Source organism: Chiloscyllium punctatum, chromosome 5, assembly GCF_047496795.1.
Source record: "Chiloscyllium punctatum isolate Juve2018m chromosome 5, sChiPun1.3, whole genome shotgun sequence".
In the NCBI taxonomy this organism is placed as follows: Eukaryota; Metazoa; Chordata; class Chondrichthyes; order Orectolobiformes; family Hemiscylliidae; genus Chiloscyllium; species Chiloscyllium punctatum.
In genome coordinates, this window is record NC_092743.1 from 49,566,439 (window position 1) to 49,587,486 (window position 21,048).

The 21,048-nt window shown below is 39.0% G+C and overlaps 1 protein-coding gene across 1 annotated transcript in view; it reads left to right on the top strand.

Moving 5' to 3' along the window:
• The window catches only part of tmem64 (transmembrane protein 64), a 32,033-nt gene extending 14,870 nt beyond the window's left edge, over positions 1-17,163 (top strand). Inside the window, exons 2-3 of the mRNA XM_072570270.1 lie at positions 1,565-1,720; positions 13,725-17,163. Coding sequence (XP_072426371.1) covers positions 1,565-1,720; positions 13,725-13,916 — 348 coding nt within the window. The 3' untranslated portion in view covers positions 13,917-17,163. The remainder of the gene's footprint in view (positions 1-1,564; positions 1,721-13,724) is intronic.
• The last annotated feature ends 3,885 nt before the right edge of the window (positions 17,164-21,048 follow it).

Sequence of the window (21,048 nt, forward strand, 5' to 3'; positions counted from 1 at the left end):
ATTCCTATTCATCTCTGTCCTATCTGAGTAACTCTTTGCACTGAGATTGCGCCCTCCAGTCCTCGACACACTCAGAAGTGGAAACAACCTTTCTAAATCTCCCATGTAACAATACCCCATAACAATCTTGTGTTTCAGTAAGGATTGTCATTCTTAACTCCATTGATTCATCCAACCATAGCTGGCAACCCCACATTGTGTCCCTAGACAGTTAGCTTTTAATATTTGGATCGCTGTTCCTTTCTATACATGTTTCCAGGATACATTGCTGAACATGGGTGCAAATTATATCCAAAGTGAATATTTAATTAAGGTTTGTCATGGAAATAATGAAACAGCTGCTTAATTTGAGCATCTGATAGAGATATGTTATAATAGTTGGAATATCATTGAAACTGGATGGAAAAAAAGAACAGCTGTTGTGATCAGAGTCAGCTGTGGTAATGGAATATTTTACAATCCTAATCTATAAACAATCAACAAGTTCTTAGTTCTTACAGTTGCCAATAATCACTGAACCCAAGACTGGATAAAACTGAAGTTAAGTATATCCTGTATTGATCAAGTATGCAGTGTTAGAGTTCTGATTGGTGGCTTTAAGGACAAGTTACAAGCCATTTATCATAGCATTTTTTAAACTACCAGCCAGTAGGACTTTGGTCTGTGGATATCTACAGACCATACCATTGAATACAGGATGATATCACGGAGACATGTTTTTCTTTTGGTTCATAGAATATGAGCATTGAGTGAAGACTAACATTTGTTTTTGAGAAAGGTGATGGTGAGCAGCTAAGTATACTGCAAATGAACTTGCAACAGTTAGAGGGTTGCAGAATTTTGACCTTGCAACAATAAAGGGATGGTGAAATGCTGTCATAATTGGGATAGTGTGTAATTTGAAGGGTAACATGTCAGGTGGGAGTGTTACCATGTGCCTGCTGTCCTTGTTCTAGGTGGTAGAAGTTGTGTATTTGGAGGTTTCTGCTGCAGAATCCTTAAAGCATTGCAGCAGTGCATCTTGTAGATAACTTGCACAGCAGTCTAACCGTGGCATCTATCCTGGATTCATTTGGATGCTTGAAATTGTTACAGTACAGGAGGAAGTTATTCAACATGTAGCATCTATGTTGGCTTTCAGCAAGAACATTTGGCTAGTCTTGTTGTCTCCACTTTCTGCAGCCCTGCAATCTGCTTTCTCTTCAGATGCTAAGCCAATCCCCTTTTGAAAGCTACCGTTGAATCTGCTTTCATCCCACACGCGCTCAATGTATTCCAGTCCTGACCATTTGCTGAGTGAAGACATTTTTCTTCATGTTGTCATTGGATCTTTTTCCAGTTTTCTGCTCTTGAACCTTCATTGGATGGCAATGTCTTCTCAGTGTCGTCTTTGTAGACCAGTCATGCTTTTGAATATTCCCATCCAAACTCCTGTCAGCCTTTTGGATAAAAGCAGTTTGCTTGTCTCTAATCTACTTAAATAACTAGAAGAAAAAAATCCCCAATTTGATGCAACTGTTTGTTCCTTGAAATAATAATTAATTGTATGGTTTTGCTCTTGCAGATTACAGATTTATCTCTCCCAAATTACCTTGTTGCATCTTCAGTTGGATTGCTCCCCACTCAACTTTTGAATTCTTACCTGGGAACGACACTACGTACAATGGAAGATGTAATTGCTGAGCAGAGTGTCAGTGGATATTTAATATTCAGTCTGCAGGTAAGCTGTTTTGCTTGCATTATATTCTCATTAGCAATGAAAATTCTTTTGATATTACAGTATTGTGCAAAGAGGGATTATAAAATTAATGCTACTTTGCATAAATGCCATACTACATGTAGTCATGCTGTATACAAAAATTTGTGTGGTATATTAGGGGTCATTTAAGTAAGAATCCCTGTCTAAGAAAGAAAAATAATCTCTGATCTGATTGTCCCAAATTGTTGACCAGATTTCAATCTTCTCTTTACCTGTTCCATCCTTTTCATTTTTAGAGAATTTTGTTTTTTTCATTTTGTCAGAAGAACCCTGGCTTGCCATCATTTTTCTAATACTTTTACAAAGCATTATATGCATCTAGGGTTAAAACATCTTCAAACAAAATATACTAGAAGCATTATATAAATGCAAGTTGTTACTCCAGCGTTGGGTTCTGTTCATGTCTCATAATTCCTCTAGATTTGGAAGAAAACAGTTTTGCAAACAGTATTTTAGACTAGAACTGTGTACTCTGCAGGATATAATTTGTGTAGGACCATAGAAGTGAGTACAAAACAAGTCTATTGATCCATTGTCTCTACTAGGATTTCTAAAAATAGGTCACCATCTTCTGCTTGAGATCTTTTTTTTCCAAGCACCTTTTGAATTTTACAGTTGTCTCTGCTTCCTACTACTTGTGGTAAAACATTTTCCAGAACGCTGACATTTGATATTTTTCAGAATTATTAATCAATTTAATCTAATAGCCGTATCCCTGTTATGCATTAGTATTATTCTGCCTTGTCATTGGTCCCTTGTCTACTGTTTTATAGTCCCTGAGAGTTTAAAGGATTAAAGTTTATCTCCATTTTGTTCAGTGCTTTTGAACTCTCACAATTGTGTCTGAGACTTTAGTCTTGATGACTGCCCTTCTCCCTGAATAAAAAATGGGCAGGAGATTATTGCATAGCATAATAGAGTATTTTGGGATTCATCCTGTAAGTACTCCTTGTAGCACTTTGTTAGTCATGATCTACCATGGTGGTTACATCTCAAAAGAAAACCTAGTTGTAATTGTATTGATTTTGATCATACTATGATTTTCAAAGTGCATTCTTTGATCTTCTTTAATAAGATTGCAGCAATTTCCTGATTAGTAATGTCTGGCTAACTGCTCTGCATTTCCCTGTTTACTTCCCTCCTTTACTGAATAGTGGAGTTACCTTTACTCCCTTTCAATCTCTTTCCACTTCTGGAATATGAATAATTTTGAAAAGTCATAACCAGTATATCCATTATCTCCATGGTGCTATTTTTCAGAGCCCTATTAGCTATGTCATTAGGTTTTGCAGTTTTATAGGACTTAATTTTCTCACTTATTAGCTCCTTGACTCCATGTTTCTTGTATGTAAGCTGCACACAGCATGTTTGTTCACAGTCTCTACCATTTCTTCATTTCTTTGTGCCTCTAACAGGCCAATACATACTTTACTAATCCTTTTATAAACTTATGTGCATATCTATCTCTTAACCATATTCTTAACTTTAGGGTGGCACGGTGGCTCAGTGGTTAGCACTGCTGCTTCACAGCGCCAGGGACCCGGGTTCAATTCCTGCCTTGGGCAACTGTCTGTGTGTAGTTTGCACATTCTTCCTGTGTCTGCTCCGGGTGCTCCTGTTTTCTCCCACATTCCAAAAATGTGCAGGTTAGGTGAATTGGCTATGCTAAATTGCCCGTAGTGTTAGGTGCATTAGTCAGGGGTGAATGTAAGGGAATGGGTCTGGGTGGGCTGCTCTTAGGAGGGTTGATATGGACTTGTTGGGCCGAATGGCCTGTTTCCACCCTGTAGGGAATCTAATCTATATGGTTACATCACTCATTCTATTCTGTTCTTTTTTGTTTTTTATTAACTTTAGGTCTTTCACTTTGGAAACACTTTGGTCCTCAGTGTTACCATTATTTTTACCACATTGTAAGCAATGTTCCCTCTATACTGTGTGCCACTGCAGTCACTAGGACGTTCTCTGCTGTAGCTTTAACTTCTGAATACAGAATACGCTGTTGCACTTGGAGATCCATACAGCAGCAAAACAAAGCTATTTATAATGTTGATCGTAAACATCTTTTAATTTAATAGTGTACTTTACCATCTGCAATAAGCTGTGAATGGTTACTAATTTTTATTTGGAATGCATTTTTCAATACTTTGAATTATTTATTTAATGTTACCAGGTTGTTTATTTATTGTCACCTTAGTTTATTTATGGAGTCAATCTTGGGCAACTCTGCAATGTATCTACTTAAATGATTTTGTTTAAGATTCTTGTTTGTGATCAGATACTGTAGTTTTCAAGCAATGTGGAATTGAGATGAATTATGATCCTTAGTTTATAATTAGGAGCAAGAGTAAGATATTTGATCCATTTGAATCTGCTGTATAATTCAATATTATTGTGTCTGATCTCAATGCCATATTCCCACTCTGTCCATGCCTCTCAACACCTTTTAGCTTCTAAGTTACATTCTTTATTACATTCAGTGACTTCACTTCTACCTCTTTTTTTTGTGTAAAGAATTTTATAAGTTGACCACTTGTTAGTGAAGAACTTTCTTCACATCTCAGATAACCCCTCATTTTAGATGCCCCCATCAGAGGAAAAACTTCCCTGCATTCAGTCTGTCTAGCCCTGACAAAACTGTATAACTTTTAATGAGATGCCCTCTCATTTTACTGAAGTACATAGGGTACAGGTCTAATTGCTACAATCTTGCTATCTCTGGAATCAATAAGTTGAGCTATCACTGCATTCCCTCCCATGAGAACTATATCTTTTTTTTTATAAGGAGTTAAAACTACACAGGATAATCTCAGGCTCTATACTCTACATCAAGGAACTCTGTTCCCTGCCATAAGACATTCTCGCACCTGTACTGAATTGCTTTTTGCAATGACGGCCAACATACAAGTTGCCTTCCTACCTGCTTGCTGCACTTGCATGTTAGTTTTAGTGACTGGTATACAAGGACATCCACATCTCTTTGTACATCAACATTTGTCAATCTATCACCAGTTGCCTACCAAAATGAATAACTTCACACTTGTACTTGGTTGATGCAATATAACGTGTTAACTTGATCAAAGAGCCTTGAAGCTTCTTTATATGCTCCTCACCTTCTCGGTCACATCAACAAACCTGGAAGTATTACATTTGGTTCCCTTGCCTGAATCATTGATATATACTGCAAATAGTTGGGGACTAAGCACTGATTTCTGTAATATCCTATTAGTCACTGCTTTGCTTTCCAGAAAATACTTATTTGCATCTTTTCTGTTTGTTATCTATGAACCACTTCTCAGTCCATGCCAGTATACTACTCCCAGTCCCATGTGCTTTAATTCTGCACACTAACCTTTTGTGGGATTTTTAACAGAGTTTTGTGAAAATTCAAATTTACTTCATTCCCTGGTTCTCACTTATATATTCTATTAGTTAAGTCCTCCAAAGCTTCTAACGAGCGTGTCAAATGCAATTTCCCTTTCATAAATCTATGTTGACTTTAATTCTGACAACAGTTCTAAGTGTCCTGTTATCATATCCTTTAGACTCTAGCATTTTCCTATTGGTGTTGCTATTGACCTTCAGCTAACCTGTCTTTAAAATCTTGTTTTCTCTCTCCCTTTTTTAAATAGTGGGGTTACATTTGCCACCCTGTGTTGTTTTAGAATGTACAGATTTTTGGAAACTGATAATTGACAAATCCACTATTTCTGTATCACTGGTCACCACCTTTCATACCCTGGGGATATACATTTATCATATTGTTGGGATTTTGAGCTCTCGGTCCCATCAATTTCTCTAGCACATTTTAAAAACAAAAATCCTTCAATTCTTTTTTTTATTAGAACCTTAATTCCTGAGTATTTCTATGAATTTCTATAATCCTTTGTGGGGAATTGCTCTGCAATTTACTTCCTCTCCATGATCAAATCTGCTGTTCTCCATTACCAAATTAGTACTTGTCTGTGCTAATCATTTCACGTTTAGGCACTACTTTTATGTTCCTTGCAAGTTTACTCTTGTCTATTTTACCCTTCTTATTTGAACTCTAAACTGCTCCCATTCCTCCTGCTTGCTAATTTTCTGAGCAACTTTGTGACTTCTGTTTTGATTTAACACTTCTGTTAATGTTTTCTGTTAGTCATGGTTGGGCCACTTTTCCTAATGTGCTTTGCACCAGAAAGAAGCATAACATTTTTTTGTTGCTTAAGTATTAAGCCATTGCCTATCCACAATCAGGCTATTTAATTTTCCTTGGCACTGCAAAAAATCTGAGAGCCTGTTCCTTTGGTGTTTCCTCAACACTTTGGTCTAAAAGGCGTCTTAGTATACACTCCAGGAATTCATCTTTCATAATATTGCAAATATTGTTTACCAAGCTCTGACATTCTGAAACTGTGCTGTTGGTCAAAAGACAGTTGTTCACAAGATGTCTAAGGAGGGGACAGTGGTATTGAGACCCTCTGATAGGGAATGTGAGGCCCTGGTGGACAGGGTGGTCTAGAGGAGGGCAGTGTGCCACACCATCTCACTCTGGCAGTCTGGTCAGAGGTCACCACCCAGGTCAATAGGAATGGACAGCTGTGATGCAAGGAGGTCAAGGATGTTCACTGTTCTACTGGGGCAAGCTGCATGTACTTACCTCACTCCATTTCTGCCACTGCACTCACCTCCTTCCAAATCTTCTGCTGTACCTCTCTCACTAATGTGTGCAATACCTTCCATCACTTATCTTGTTATTTATGCCCCCACCCCCATACAAACCATGTATGACCTCTGCACTGCTTACTTGCTCATCTGGGGCATGTCAATGCCTTATATTCAGCTGTGCCAGTATTAAGGCCAAAGGCATGACAACAAGGGAACTTGGTACTCACTCTGGGTGCTCCTTCCTCATAAGGAGACAGGGCAGTTCCAGGTCACTTCTGCCATCACACGCACTCCTCTCCTCTCTGGAAATGTCAGAAGTGGCAGATCCTTCACCTCCACCCTTTTCTGTTTTCCATATCCCTCCAATTCTAGACCATTTTAGCTGAGGGGTCCACTTGCCTTTGTCAACCAAATCTCAAATGCCAAAGTGCTGTACAGTCAAGCAGGCGCTCTTCACCTTTGCTCATAACCTGAAATGTAGTGGGAGGGAAAGAAGTAAATAACCTTTTTTAGAGCACCTTGGTGATGTTACTCCTATTCAAGAAATATTTTGCAAAAGCATTAACATTGGTTTGTTTGAGTCTTGATTTATCTCACATTGTAACTGTGCCACCATGACGTCTGGTATCCTGTCCATACAGTATGCATCAGGATTGATATTGCGAGCCTACTGCCGCATTTGGAAATGAGATGAACCAGGGCAATAGGTTCTGCTGGCACCAATGCCCCTCTTCGTCAAACATCACTATTCCTTCCTTGACCTCTGTGCGAATGTATTGATGTTGAATGGAATAGCTGACAATATCAAGGATAGGAATAAACTTAATGAGGTAAAAACAATGACTGCAGATGCTGGAAACCAGATTCTAGATTAGTGGTGCTGGAAGAGCACAGCAGTTCAGACAGCATCCAAGGACCAACGAAATAGACATTTCGGGCAAAAGCCCTTCAGGAATAAAGGCAGAGAGCCTGAAGCGTGGAGAGATAAGCTAGAGGAGGATGGGGGTGGGGAGAAAGTAACAGAGTACAATAGGTGAATGGGGGAGGGGATGAAGGTGATAGGTCAGGGAGGGGAGGGTGGAGTGAATAGGTGGAAAAGGAGATGGGCACGTAGGACAAGTCATGGGGACAGTGCTGTGCTGGAAGTTTGGAACTAGGGTGAGGTGGGGGAAGGGGAAATGAGGAAACTGTTGATGTCCACATTGATGCCCTGGGGTTGAAGTGTTCCGAGGTGGAAGATGAGGCGTTCCTCCTCCAGGCGTCTGGTGGTGAGGGAGCGGTGGTGAAGGAGACCTAGGACCTCCATGTCCTTGGCAGAGTGGGAGGGGGAGTTGAAATGTTGGGCCACAGGGCGGTGTGGTTGATTGGTGCGGGTGTCCCGGAGATGTTCCCTAAAGCGCTTTGCCAGGAGGCGCCCAGTCTCCCCAATGTAGAGGAGACTGCATCTGGAGCAACGGATACAATAAATGATATTAGTGGATGTGCAGGTAAAACTTTGGAGGTGGAAGGCTCCTTTAGGGCCTTGGATAGAGGTGAGGGAGGAGGTACGGCCGCAGGTTTTACAGTTCCTGCGGTGGCAGGGGAGGGTGGGTTGTAGGGGGGCGTGGACCTGACCAGATAGTCACTGAGGGAATGGTCTTTGCGGAAGGCAGAAAGGGGTGGGGAGGGAAATATATCCCTGGTGGTGGGGTCTTTTTGGAGGTGGCGGAAATGTCGGCGGATGATTTGGTTTATGCGAAGGTTGGTAGGGTGGAAGGTGAGCACTAGGGGCGTTCTGTCCTTGTTACGGTTGGAGGGGTGGGGTCTGAGGGCGGAGGTGCGGGATGTGGACGAGATGCGTTGGAGGGCATCTTTAACCACGTGGGAAGGGGAATTGCAGTCTCTAAAGAAGGAGGCCATCTGGTGTGTTCTGTGGTGGAACTGGTCCTCCTGGGAGCAGATACGGCGGAGGAATTGGGAATACGGGATGGCATTTTTGCAAGAGGTAGGGTGGGAAGAGGTGTAATCCAGGTAGCTGTGGGAGTTGGGTTTGTAAAAAATGTCAGTGTCAAGTCGGTTGTCATTAATGGAGATGGAGAGGTCCAGGAAGGGGAGGGAGGTGTCAGAGAAATGTCCAGGTAAATTTAAGGTCAGGGTGGAATGTGTTGGTGAAGTTGATAAATTGCTCAACCTCCTCGCGGGAGCACGAGGTGGCGCCAATGCAGTCATCAGTGTAGCGGAGGAAGAGGTGGGGAGTGGTGCCGGTGTAATTACGGAAGATCAACTGTTCTACGTAACCAACAAAGAGACAGGCATAGCTGGGGCCCATATGTGTGCCCATTGCTACCCCTTTGGTCTGGAGGAAGTGGGAGGATTCGAAGGAGAAATTGTTAAGGGTGAGGACCAGTTCAGCCAAATGAATCAGAGTGTCGATGGAAGGGTACTGTTGGGGACGTCTGGAGAGGAAAAAACAGAGGGCTTGGAGGCCCTGGATGGAGGTGTAGAGGAATTAGATATCCATGGTGAAGATGAGGCATTGGGGGCCAGGGAAACGGAATTCTTGGAGGAGGTGGAGGGCGTGGGTGGTGTCTCGAAAGTATGTGGGGCATTCCTGGACTAGGGGGGATAAAACAGTGTCGAGGTAGGTGAAGCTGAGTTCAGTGGGGCAGGAGCATGCTGAGACAATTGGTCGGCCAGGGTGGTCAGGCTTGTGGATCTTGGGAAAGAGGTAGAACCAGGCAGTGTGGGGTTCCCGGACCATGAGGTTGGAAGCTGTGGGTGGGAGATCTCCTGAGGTGATGAGGTTCTGTATGGTATGGGAGATGATGGTTTGGTGATGGGGGGTGGCTCATGGTCGAGGGGGCAGTAGGAAGAGGTGTCCTGGACTTGGCGTTTGGCTTCAGCGGTGTAGAGGCCAGTGCGCCAAACTACCACTGCGCCCCCTTTATCCGCTGGCTTGATGATGAGGTTGGGATTGGAGCAGAGGGATTGGAGGGCTGCGCGTTGTGAGGGTGAGAGGTTGGAGTGGGGGAGGGGGGGGTAGACAGGTTGAGACGGTTAATGTCCCGGCGGCAGTTGGAAATGAAGAGGTTGAGGGCAGGTAATAGGCCAGCGCGGGGTGTCCAGGTGGACGCAGTGTGTTGGAGGTGGGCGAAGGGTCCTCGGAAGGTGGGTGGGAATCCTGATTGTGAAAGTAAGCTCGGAGGCGGAGGCGACGGAAGAATTATTCGACGTCACGGACTCAGCCTCTATAGCCCTGCAGTGCTCATTGCCGATGTGATCTGCAATGCAGGCATTTATACTTCTTAAGCATGCTGCAAGTGAATTGGAGTGTTGCTGTGAGGATCCTCAGGAACTGGCCATTATTGTATATCATTGTCTGGGTGATGGGTATGCACAGTTGGTGTTTATGGATCTTGCCCTGAGATGCTGCTGTGCGATGTTTCATGTGGAAGCCGTTCACAGCCAGCAATGAGCTGAAGTCGCCAAGTACTTGATCTGCCTTCCACGTTGAAAATGGTGACTAGTTTGCTGGGAGGAATAATAGGAAGCTATATGTTAATGAGGCTGGATGTTACATTTATTAATTGCATGAGCAGTAATCCCCCTAAGTAGTCAATTCTCCGTTGCCTAGCAAGATTCTTACTTTGATGTGCTTTGGTTAAAAGATGCAGTGAGGTTCGTGATGTTGAGAGAGGCCTTACTAGACTTCACTGCGACATTGCTCATCATAGACCATGTTATTGAGGCCCCTTTAGTTTTACCTGATGTGTTTCAGGTTGAGAGCGTTCTGTCTGAGACCTCTGAGTATATTGGCAAAATATATGCTGTAAAAGGTTGGCACTAGGTTGAAACCCAGTTTAACTCCACTTGTAATTGGGAGTGAATCAGAAGACTCACACATACATTAGCTTGCTATTGTGGAATTGCTGAATAATTGCCATGATCTTTTCAGCACAGCCAAGCTTCATCATTGCCTTCCAAAGGTTGTCTCTATGTTTATTTGCAATGATGGCCTCGAACAGGGCAACAAACGTGGTGCACTGGTTCATGTTCTGTTCTTGGCATTTCTGCTGGAGCTTTCTAACTGCAAGCACCATGTCAGTGAATCCATGATCGTTTTTGAAACTGTACTGATCCTTTTGCAGCATATCCTGGATGAGATCTTGCACTAAACAGTTCAGAACGATTTTGATGACTGTTTTGTCAGGGACTGAGAGGAGTGTGATTCTTGTGCATTTGTCTCAAGATTGGCAAATTGTTCTCCTGTCGTATGAGTGGAGTGCAGATGCATAAAAACATTAGAGTAGGAGTAGGTCATCTGGCCCATCAAGCCTGCTACGTCATTCATTAAGATCATGGCTAATCTTTTTGTGGACTCAGCTCCACTTAGCCATGTGCTCACCATAACCCTTAATTCCTTTACTGTTCAAAGATCTATCTACCTCTGCCTTAAAAATGTTCAGTGAGGTAGCCTCAACTGCTTCACTGGCAAGAGAATTTCACAGATTCACAACCGTTTTGGTGAAGAAGTTCTTGCTCAACTCGGTCCTAAATCTGCTCTCCCTTATTTTGAGGCTATTTCCCCCAGTTCTAGTTTCATCTGCTCGTGGAAACAACCTCCCTGCTTCTATCTTATCTATAACTTGATGGTAGTTTTATGTTTCTATAAGATCCCCCTCATTTTTTAAGTTCTAATAAATATAGTCCCAGTCTTAATGTTTAGCTTTGACATTAAAAGGGTAGTGGCCTGTATTAGTCGTCAGCAGTACACATGGATCTTGATTCATGCAAATCCTGCTTTCTGTGTCTCACATTTATAACTGTTTTGTGGGAGTAGTTTATGGGCCCAGAGTGCTTTCTGACCTTTTTTATTTCTAATCTCTACCCATACTGGGTCTGATTAATTATCTTCAGAGCCAAGACCATTTCTTACTATAGTCCTTTTATTTTGCTATCTGGCTACTCAGTATTTTTTACTATCTGTTGTTACAAAATGTGGTGCAACATGGAATAATTGTCTGAACTTTGATATTACAGAAATATCAATTAGATCTAAACTATTTATCTCTGTGTCATTAATTCATCTGTTTTATTGTGAGCGCTTTACACATTCAGATAAGAGCTTTTAACATTTTTAAACTGGTTGCTTGGCTTTATTCAATGTGTAATTAGCATTAAACATTGTCTCTTCTTATTCCATTCTGATTGTCTTTAGCAATTTGCTGCACTGCAGTCTTTAGTTCTGAGGAAGGGTCACTCAACCCAAAACATTAACTCTGATTTCATTCTACAGATGCTGCCAGACCTGCTGAGCTTTTTCAGCAATTTCTATTTTTATCCCTCTCTCCAGTCAACGTTTTTCTTTAGACTTCTGAATTTCCATTTATCTCCCTGTGCCTCTCTTAGTTTAAATCCTTGTCCAAGTCCTAGTTAAATGATTTATTGGGGCCCTGATCCCAGTGTTGAGTGCTTAAGCAGAGTCCAGTCTAATGGAATAGATCCCTGACAATAGCAGAATACAGATTCCAATGAGTTGCGAATCTTGTCTACTTGGAACCACATGTTTATTTCTTGAATTTACTTGATCCTATGCCCATTGATCCTTGCCTCAGATTACAATACAGAGTTTGTTTGTTTAATTTGTGTTTTATAATTAAAACCCATAAATTTATGATTGTGGTTGTATATTCCAAGAGCTTGCATTTAACTTTTACCAGATAACTGTTCTGTGACTTTTTTCTTCAAGAAGAAAAAAAGGGACAAATGTTTTATTTTAACACTGTTCAGTCCCTTGACATTATTTCCTCATGTAATCTAGATTGTAAAATTGAAGTTAATGCTACCATCTCCTGAGTTCCTTTAACTTAGCAATATGCATGCAGTAAAGGCCTGGTGACTCTTCTTTTAGATTAGATTCCCTACAGTGTGGAAACAGGCCCTTCGGCCCAACAAGTCCACACCGACCCTCTGAAGAGCAGCCCACTGCCCTCTGATTAATACACCTAACACTATGAGCAATTTAACATGGTCAATTCACCTGACTTGCACATCTTTGGACTGTGGGAGGAAATCCACAAAAACACAGGGCAAATGTGCAAACTCCACACAGACAGTCGCCTGAGGCTGGTATTGAACCTGGGACCCTGGGACTGTGCGGCAGCAATGCTAGCCACCGTGCTACCCCGTATTCTCTTTTTTTTAAAACTGAATCCCAGTTACCTGTAACAATTATTTCACAGCCTCCTCCAGCACGTAAAGGCTCACTCTGCAACCATTTGATTGAAAACTGATGGAAAATACTTCATATCAATTTGATATCTTCTAAGTCTGATTAATTGTGACCTTTCTAGCTCTTTCACTCTTGTACACTTGTAAGGGTTACTTTTTGGTCCTTGTTTCTGTCACCTCCCAAGAACTGATTTGAACTTGCATCATGTATGAGACCCATCACCTATTTCCTTAACTAAGTTCCAATTAAACTGTTAAACTTTCCTCTCTTTTTTTTGCCGACATGTTTACTGAAATGGGCAGATTTTATTCTTCAGGCACTGTCTATCAAACACTTAAAACAGATCAAATCCACATTATCCCTCAAATAAAATTCAAGATTTGACTGTTGGACATTCTGGGTGTCTCTGAAAAAGTAAAGGCAATCACCAACCTGCCATTGCTGTGTAAAACCTTTGTTCACATCTCACTTCTCAATTCCCCCTCACCCACTGCCTTGGACTAAACTAGGCTGGCTGTAATTTTAGTCCCATATTAGACCTAAGCTCATTTACTGATTCCACATTGCCTGCATTAGAAAGACAGCTTTATTTCACCTACTGTAAAATTATTGGCCTTCACCCCTACCTCAACCCAACTATTGAATGCACCCCCATCTGTGGCTTTGTCACCTTGAGGGTTATCTATTCCATTGCCCTTGGAAGTGGTCTTCTATCTTTTCTACTCATCTCTATTTGAATCCTATTCACCTGTCACTCTCTCCTTTGTTGACTAATATTGGAAAGTATTTAGTTAAAGTCTTACTTTAAATTCCTTCCACACTACCTTAATCTTTAAAACTCCTGTTTGATTAAGTTCCTTTTGTCACTTTTTAAAAAATCTTTTGTTGCATGACGAATGGATAAGAAACATCATAAGTTTTGTTTCACGCTGTGCAAGTTGGATTTTTGTGATTAAGGCTGCAAAATTGTAGTACTTTTAAACAGGTGGATTTATAATGCTAATGCCAGTCTGTATGGGGAGTTCAAATCTCAATTTGTACAGTGACTCCCTGTGTTCACTAAATAGTCCATGTGCTTATACTATTTGCTTCTTCTGTTTGCAGATCTGTATCAGCGTTGGATTGATGTTTTATGTTGTGCATAGGGCTCATACTGAATTGGATGCTGCCATTTTGGCTTGCCAGATGGAGTTGAAGTCTTCGCTTATTAAAGGTGGCCATCAAAATGGACCTAACATGACATTCTGCAATAAGAGGACTTCAGCCGTGACAAGTGGGGGAATAAATGTTGTATGAATGGAAATGATTATATTCAGGGAACTATAAGTCCATCGATCAGTGCTAACTTTTAGGCCAGTAGCGGTTAAAGACTAATTGTTGGGCAATACTACAGTACAGCTTTGCACAACTGCCTTAATAGTGAACATGTTAATGGTACAGTATGGCACTGGTAGCTGAAATAAGTAAGGCATATTGATGGAGTTTTGTTGCTCATTATAAAGATAGCAAGATGGAAGGACAACTTTTTAAAAAAAAATTAATAAGGTATTGCTAACTGAATTGCACATGCTATATGGTTGAACCATGTCTATCTGTTGTGAAAGAACACATTCTATAACATTTGCTTTAATCAAACAGTCAATTTGATTGTCCTCCTCTTCACTATTGACCTTGTAAATTGGTTACAATCAAATTGTTCAGAGTTATATATATTTGGTGGCAACTGTATTTTCAAATCTATTACATGTGGCATTATGGTGTATCAAGTAAGATAATATATTTGTTTATGTGAAGGAACTGCTTGATATCAAATGAGTAGACTAAAAAGAACAAAGGGGCTCCCAGCTTTGGAGAATGAAATGCAATGTCACAATCATGGTTTAGAACAAAGGAATTTCACATGTCATCAAACAATCCAAGTCCCTTTTCAAATCTGGTTAAAGCCATCTTTAAAACATTAAATGTTAGTAGTTTTGCTGATCATAAGCATGAAGTTTATATTAGTGTTTTCATTGTAACCTAATTAAAAGAGTAAGAGTAGCACACATGGCCCTGTGACTACCTGTAATATGCACTTTACATATTTTGGTCCTAATCAAAATGATACCGTTTGTAGAATAATGGATGACAACAGAACATGTCAAAAATAAATGCTCATTGTCTTAGTCTATTGAGGCTGCTTGCTATAATTGAAATTAGTAAAATCTAGGACATTTCCTAAATAAATTATTTTGCACATTAGAATTAGCATAAATACATTTTATGGTCTTAATAGTGATCAATTTGGACCAGGTGACTTTGGAAACATTCAAAATGTGTGAATTTGCTCCTTCTTGTGAAAGCAGCATAAATATATAAGTATCACAATGTGATATATATTATCTTAGTCTATTCCAATCTGTGGTTTCAAGATTTCCTATGTGTTTACAGAATTCAAGTTTAAAACTATTTTGGTTAAAACTAGAATAAAGAACCAGATAAATATGCCACATCTTGCTGATCTTTGTGTCAAGATTATATCAGTTAGAGTTGTTTCTTGTCAAAAATGCTGATGTATTAATGTCTACAGATGTTGCAAATAAGAATACAGTTTGCAATTATTGAGGACTGTAGGCTTTTAACAACACAGTGGAATGTTCATTTTTGCAAAGGGATTGAGATAATTTAATCCTGCATTTGAAATCTTAGCTTTTTTTCCAATGGATTGTTAAACTAAGCAGTTAAATGCAGTGGAATAAACAGAAAATGTTGGGAATTTGTAGCCAGTCAATTATTTGAGTGACCAGTCTATCTTCATCAAAATAGGGCTTTCTTTTTAAAAGATGCCCATACCAGAAAGGTTGCATGATACATACATTTTAATCTGTTGACCGGGTGTACAATGATTCATATTGTTTTAACATCCCACATACAAGATAGAAATACTTTAGTTCTATATATATTGAATATCAGTTCATGAACTATGATTTAAGAACAACATTTTAAGCAGCATGTTTATATTTAATGTGCTCTTTTGCACAAGAAATGTCGCATGTTTTCTGAGGCATTACTTTGAGTTATCAGTGTAGTGATTTGTTTTGCTGCTCTGATATTTTCATATGTGCTCTCTTTGCCTTGATGGTAATCTGATTATTTTGCATATAGCTTATGAAAATTTTTATGGTGTAACACATCTATTAAACACCATTTGTACGCCATTTAGCTTTTATAACTTGGAGTTGGCAAACATGCACTTTTAGCCAATGCCAAATGGACATGAATTGTTTCCTTTTGCTTGATATGTACAATGATTATATGGCCTATGTACATTCAAACTTCAAATTTTGTCAGGATAATGGATATTAATTGAGTAGTGGTACTTAAGGCTGAAATAATGAAATGCAGAGATATTGTAAAAAGGTACTTTTTGGAAATAATTGTGATCCAGTTAGAATGGACGTATAGGAATTATTGCAGTTCTTTTGTTTTGAAAATAGTTTAGATGAGGTAAGAGAGTAAAGCACATTTGTTTATGCTGACACTTTATATGTTAGCTGGTTATGGAAACTTGAAAGCATTTACCATACATATATTTTGAAAGTTCTGTTAAAAATTTTATGTATTTTATATCAAAACTGGGTCACCATCCTGCTTTTCAATACAAAGATTCCTTGAACAGATAAGGTTTAGTTCAAATGAATTTGAGAAAAGCACGTTTCAAAGAATTTCACTTTTTGATTTATTTCCTGTTTGTTCATGAATATCAGTATGGTAAAGTACAACAGATTTTACAAACTGAAAACGGGTATGGAACAGACACATCATCTTTAATTTGGACCTTGCTAATGGCTTTTCATTGTAAATTGTATAAATGAATTACAGCTGTGACTTTGTTCCCTTGTATAAGTAAAAGTTGAGCCAATGTGGAAGGTTATTCAACTTACTCTGATTTTCGCTTGCAGATATATAATGATGGATATTTTGTTTAGTATCTATAAATTGAATTGCCCTTTATATTTCTTGGAGTACTAGATTTTATAAAATTTGAATTCTGCTTTCATATAATGGTACTCGGCAATAATATGTGTATATATCAGTGGCAGTGTGCAGAAGACTCCAGTGAAGATCTCAGATTATTCTTTGATAAATCTGTAGAAGTGTCATCATGGTTAAATGTTTTATGTGAATCTCATGAATCAAGAATATGGTGTGCATGAACTTTGTCCATATTAATTGCCGGTGGCAGGATGGAAACTCCAAAAGAAAGTCTGTATGAAATTGAAACTATTATATATTCTAAATAAACTAGTACAATTCTAAAATTTGGATTCAGATAACTGCTAGAAACTACCTTTTACTGAGTGGTTTGTCATTTGACTGGCTCAATTGGATCACTTTTAAATTGCTCCTTCTGTCTGTTTTGTATAGAAACATCTGATGCTTTCCGTATACACACACATTGATATCATTGTTTACTATAAAGTGCATTTCTTTATTGATGTCATATGACTGAATATTTAAATTAATGTATAATCTGTTTTAATAAAATGACTTCTTAAAGTGAGCTTGTTTGATTCTGGATCATTCATCAAGATCATTCGTTAGCATTTCTATTAATCATGTTAGTCTTTCAGTTCGGACTTTATTTGGAAAAAAACAGATTGAAGAATTACAAAACATGCTAATTATTGTGGTCATGTTTTAACCAGAAGGATTTTAGATGTATTAAATGATTTTGTACTTCAGATTTTAATGTATCTTTTACATCTAGCAAACACCTGTTTTGAATGGTGCACATTTGGACTAATGGCAGGAAGTTGTTTGTAATGTTATTAATAAAATAGTGTGCTGAGCCTTTCTTGTTTACCCTGTGGTACTCCTAGATATTTGGCAAAATGGTGTAAAGTATCTGCAGCCTATGTGCTGGAAATGAGCACCTTTTTCAAAGATGTGGAGAAAGTCATTAGGGAAATTGTACTTCTCATGTCTCAATTTGAAATCAAAAATATTTTACTTTTTAGTTTAAATTTGTGTCGAGTAAATTGATGTGCAGGGTAAAATAACTGATAATTGCTCTGTTTTCTAGACTAATAGGACATGATCCCTGAACAGAGAAAATTTTAATTTGTACAAAAGTTGTGTTCTGAGACAGACCCATTTAACACATGAATTATTTTCAAAGTGTAATTGTTTTGGAGGTAAACCTGGCACAGTTTGTACAAAATTAATAGACAATGTGCCCTATCAAATCTTTTTGTGTGGTGTTGATTTGTGAATGCATGTTGAAATAGTGCAACAGGAACTTCTACATCCACCTAAATGAACAGGCATGGCTTCAGCTGTAAAATGTGAACTAAAAAAAAAAGCTGTACCTTTACAGAGGTTGCGCTTAAGTTAGAATGAGAATTGAGCTGTGACCTCTGACTCCAAGAAAGTGCTGTTAAACCACGTCTTGATGGAAACTGTTGTCCAATAGGTCTAAATGTTGTGATCTCTGCATATTAAGTCAGTTAATTATGTTGTAACCTACATAATCTGATTTTGTACAAAGACTACAAGCTGTAGGAGCGGAGGTAGGGCATTCAGTCTATCAAGTCCATTCAGTATGAGCATGACTGATCTGGTATACTTCGACTCTTATTTTCCTGCCAGTTCCCATAACCCTTAATTCCCTTACTGATTTAAAATTTTTCTGCCTCAGCCTTTAATAAAGTAACAATGCAGCTTCAACAGCCCTCTGCAGTATTGAATTTTGCATATTCACTACCTTCTGAGAGAAGGACTTCCTTCTCATCTCTGTCTTAACTAATGGAACCCCTTCTGAGTTTATGCCCTCTGGTTCTGGACTCTCCCAGAAGTAGAAGCGATCTCTCTATTTAACCTGTCAAGTCCCTGCAGAATCTTGTATTTCAAGAAGGTTGCCTCTCATTCTTATATATTCTGAAAAGTACAGGCCCAACGCAGTTAACCTCTTCTCATAAGACTATCCTTCCATACTTGTATTAGTCTATTGGACTTTTCTGGACTGCTTCCAATGACATTATATTTTCTTCTTGGATAAGAGACCCAAACCTGTTCAGTGTTCTAGCTTTGCTCTGATTAGTGCTTTGTATAGTTTTAGCAAAACCTCCCTGCTTTTATGCTCCATTTCCTTTCAAACAAAGCCCAATGTTCTGTTTGCCTTCCCTATAACCCACCAAACTTGATAATGCTATTTGTTAATCATGCGTGAAGATTCTCAAATTGCTCTGTTTTGTGGCTTTCCAACATCTTTCTCTAATCAAATAATAGTCAAAATCTTTATACTTCCTGCCAAAGTGTGTAATTGCACATTTTCCCACAATAAATCAGTTTAAGTTTTACCCACATATAATCTGTCTACATCCTTTGCAGACTATTGTCATACTGCTAGTACATCTACTATATCCATAGCTATTTTAAAATTATAAGGTGCATCCCATCGCATCCAGGGGACGACTTTGACTTCAGCCCCATTATTTTTTTTCTCCAGTGATAGTTATTGTATTTGTTTCCTCTTTTTAGCTCTTGATTATTTAGTGATTTAATTATTTAATGAGAACCACTAGTAACTAATATAGCATTGGCTTAAAATATTGAAAAGGCTGTAAGATATCCTTTAATAATTTTGTTAGCATTTTCTAAATTCAAAGTAGTTGTATTGAATAACAAAATTTAGTTTGAACTTGAAAGCCCCTTTTTAGTTAGGAGTAGATTACCAACGCAGTCAAACTTGGCAGGTATGAAAACTTTTAGATCACTGAAGGAACTTCATCAGCTGTAGACTGGGTAGTTTTCAAAGCAAAAACATTATCTCCAGATATAATTTATCTACAAACATACTAGCAACAACTTTTTAAAAAGTTTGTCAATATCAGCACATATATCAGGAATATTGTCATCTAGAAGTGGGCTGGCAAGGATTTAAGTACATAACTACAATTGTTATTTGTTGTCTGAATTGATTCCAAATTTGTGAATTTATTATTTTATGAATAATGCATAATAGAATACCAAAGATGATTAAAGCGTGACTAGTCTTTGAATGCACACCCAATTTTTAAATTCACATTTTTAAAAAATGCTATTCAATCAAATGGATTTGAAGAAAACTCTACTCACTCCAGTTCTTTCTGTTAAAATGGTTTTGTTTCAAGTTGATTTAAAGAGATCCGACTGATCTGCATAACAAGTTGGTGGTTTTAATTGATAAATTGTAAAACAAAATCTGTTTCACTGGTTGGTAAATCAAAGAGTAAAAGCATAAATTTAAAACCACTGAAACATTTTCTTTTTTGTGAATTTGTCAACACTGCTTCTGCATGGTAAATGAAGATTACATTCCCATTTGAAAACATGGTATGTTATGGTCCTGACCTGAACCTTTGATGTTAAAATCTATTGGCTGCCCCATGTTTACGGACAGAATGACCTCTCATATTGATGTCTCAACTGATCAGCATCTGTTTCCATTTCTGGGGATAGGTTGGCCACTGATATACATAAGCACTCACTCCCACAGTTACCTGCTCTCACTGAGATCCACACTCAATGATATGCACCACCACATGCATAGTATTGGTCTCTGTTCATCATTATCACCTCACCCTATCTGGGAGCTGTCCTATACTCTTAACATACTTCATTCTCTGGCTTGCTTGATATTCTAACAAGAAACTTTTTCTTTCAGGCATTAAGGAATGCAAGCTGCAATAAACACCACTCTGGAATCTCCCTTCCCTTCCCTCTGTTTCTATCCTTCTCCTTAATCCTACTTAGAGTAATTGAAATATACAGCAAAGTAACAGAATTTTTGGTCCAACTTGTCCATGCTGACCAGATATCCTAAATTAATCTCGTCCCATTTGTAGCACTTGGCCCAAATCCCTCTAAACCCTTCTAATTCATATAACCATCTAGATGCCTTTTAAATGTAATTATACCAGCCTCCGCCACTACTTCTGGCAGCTGATTCCATACATGCACCACCCTCTATGTCAAAAAGCTGCCCCTTCGGTCCCTTTTAACTCTTTCTCCTCTCTCCTTCAATCTATGTCCTCTAGTTTGGGACTTCCCCACCCCAGGGGAAAAGCCTTGGCTATCCATGCCCCTGGTGATTTTATAAACCTCCCACTAACCTGACTTTTTGCCTGACTAGATCTTCTGACCTTCTGCTCTCTGATGTTGAATGTTCTATACTCAGCAAAGATCTTGGTTTTATTGCCATGTGCTCCACCTCAATGAATTTTGGGCATGACATCATGTTGAACTCCTCATCTGTCACCTCCACCTTTGTGCCTATTTCTTTATATACGAGTCCTCTCCCCATCCCATAAACTCCTTTACCTGCTCTGCTTTCTCCCCAAAGATGCCAGAGGTGCAGTTTTGACAGCAATGTCTGTTTTTGTGTAAAATATTGGTTAAGTCACAG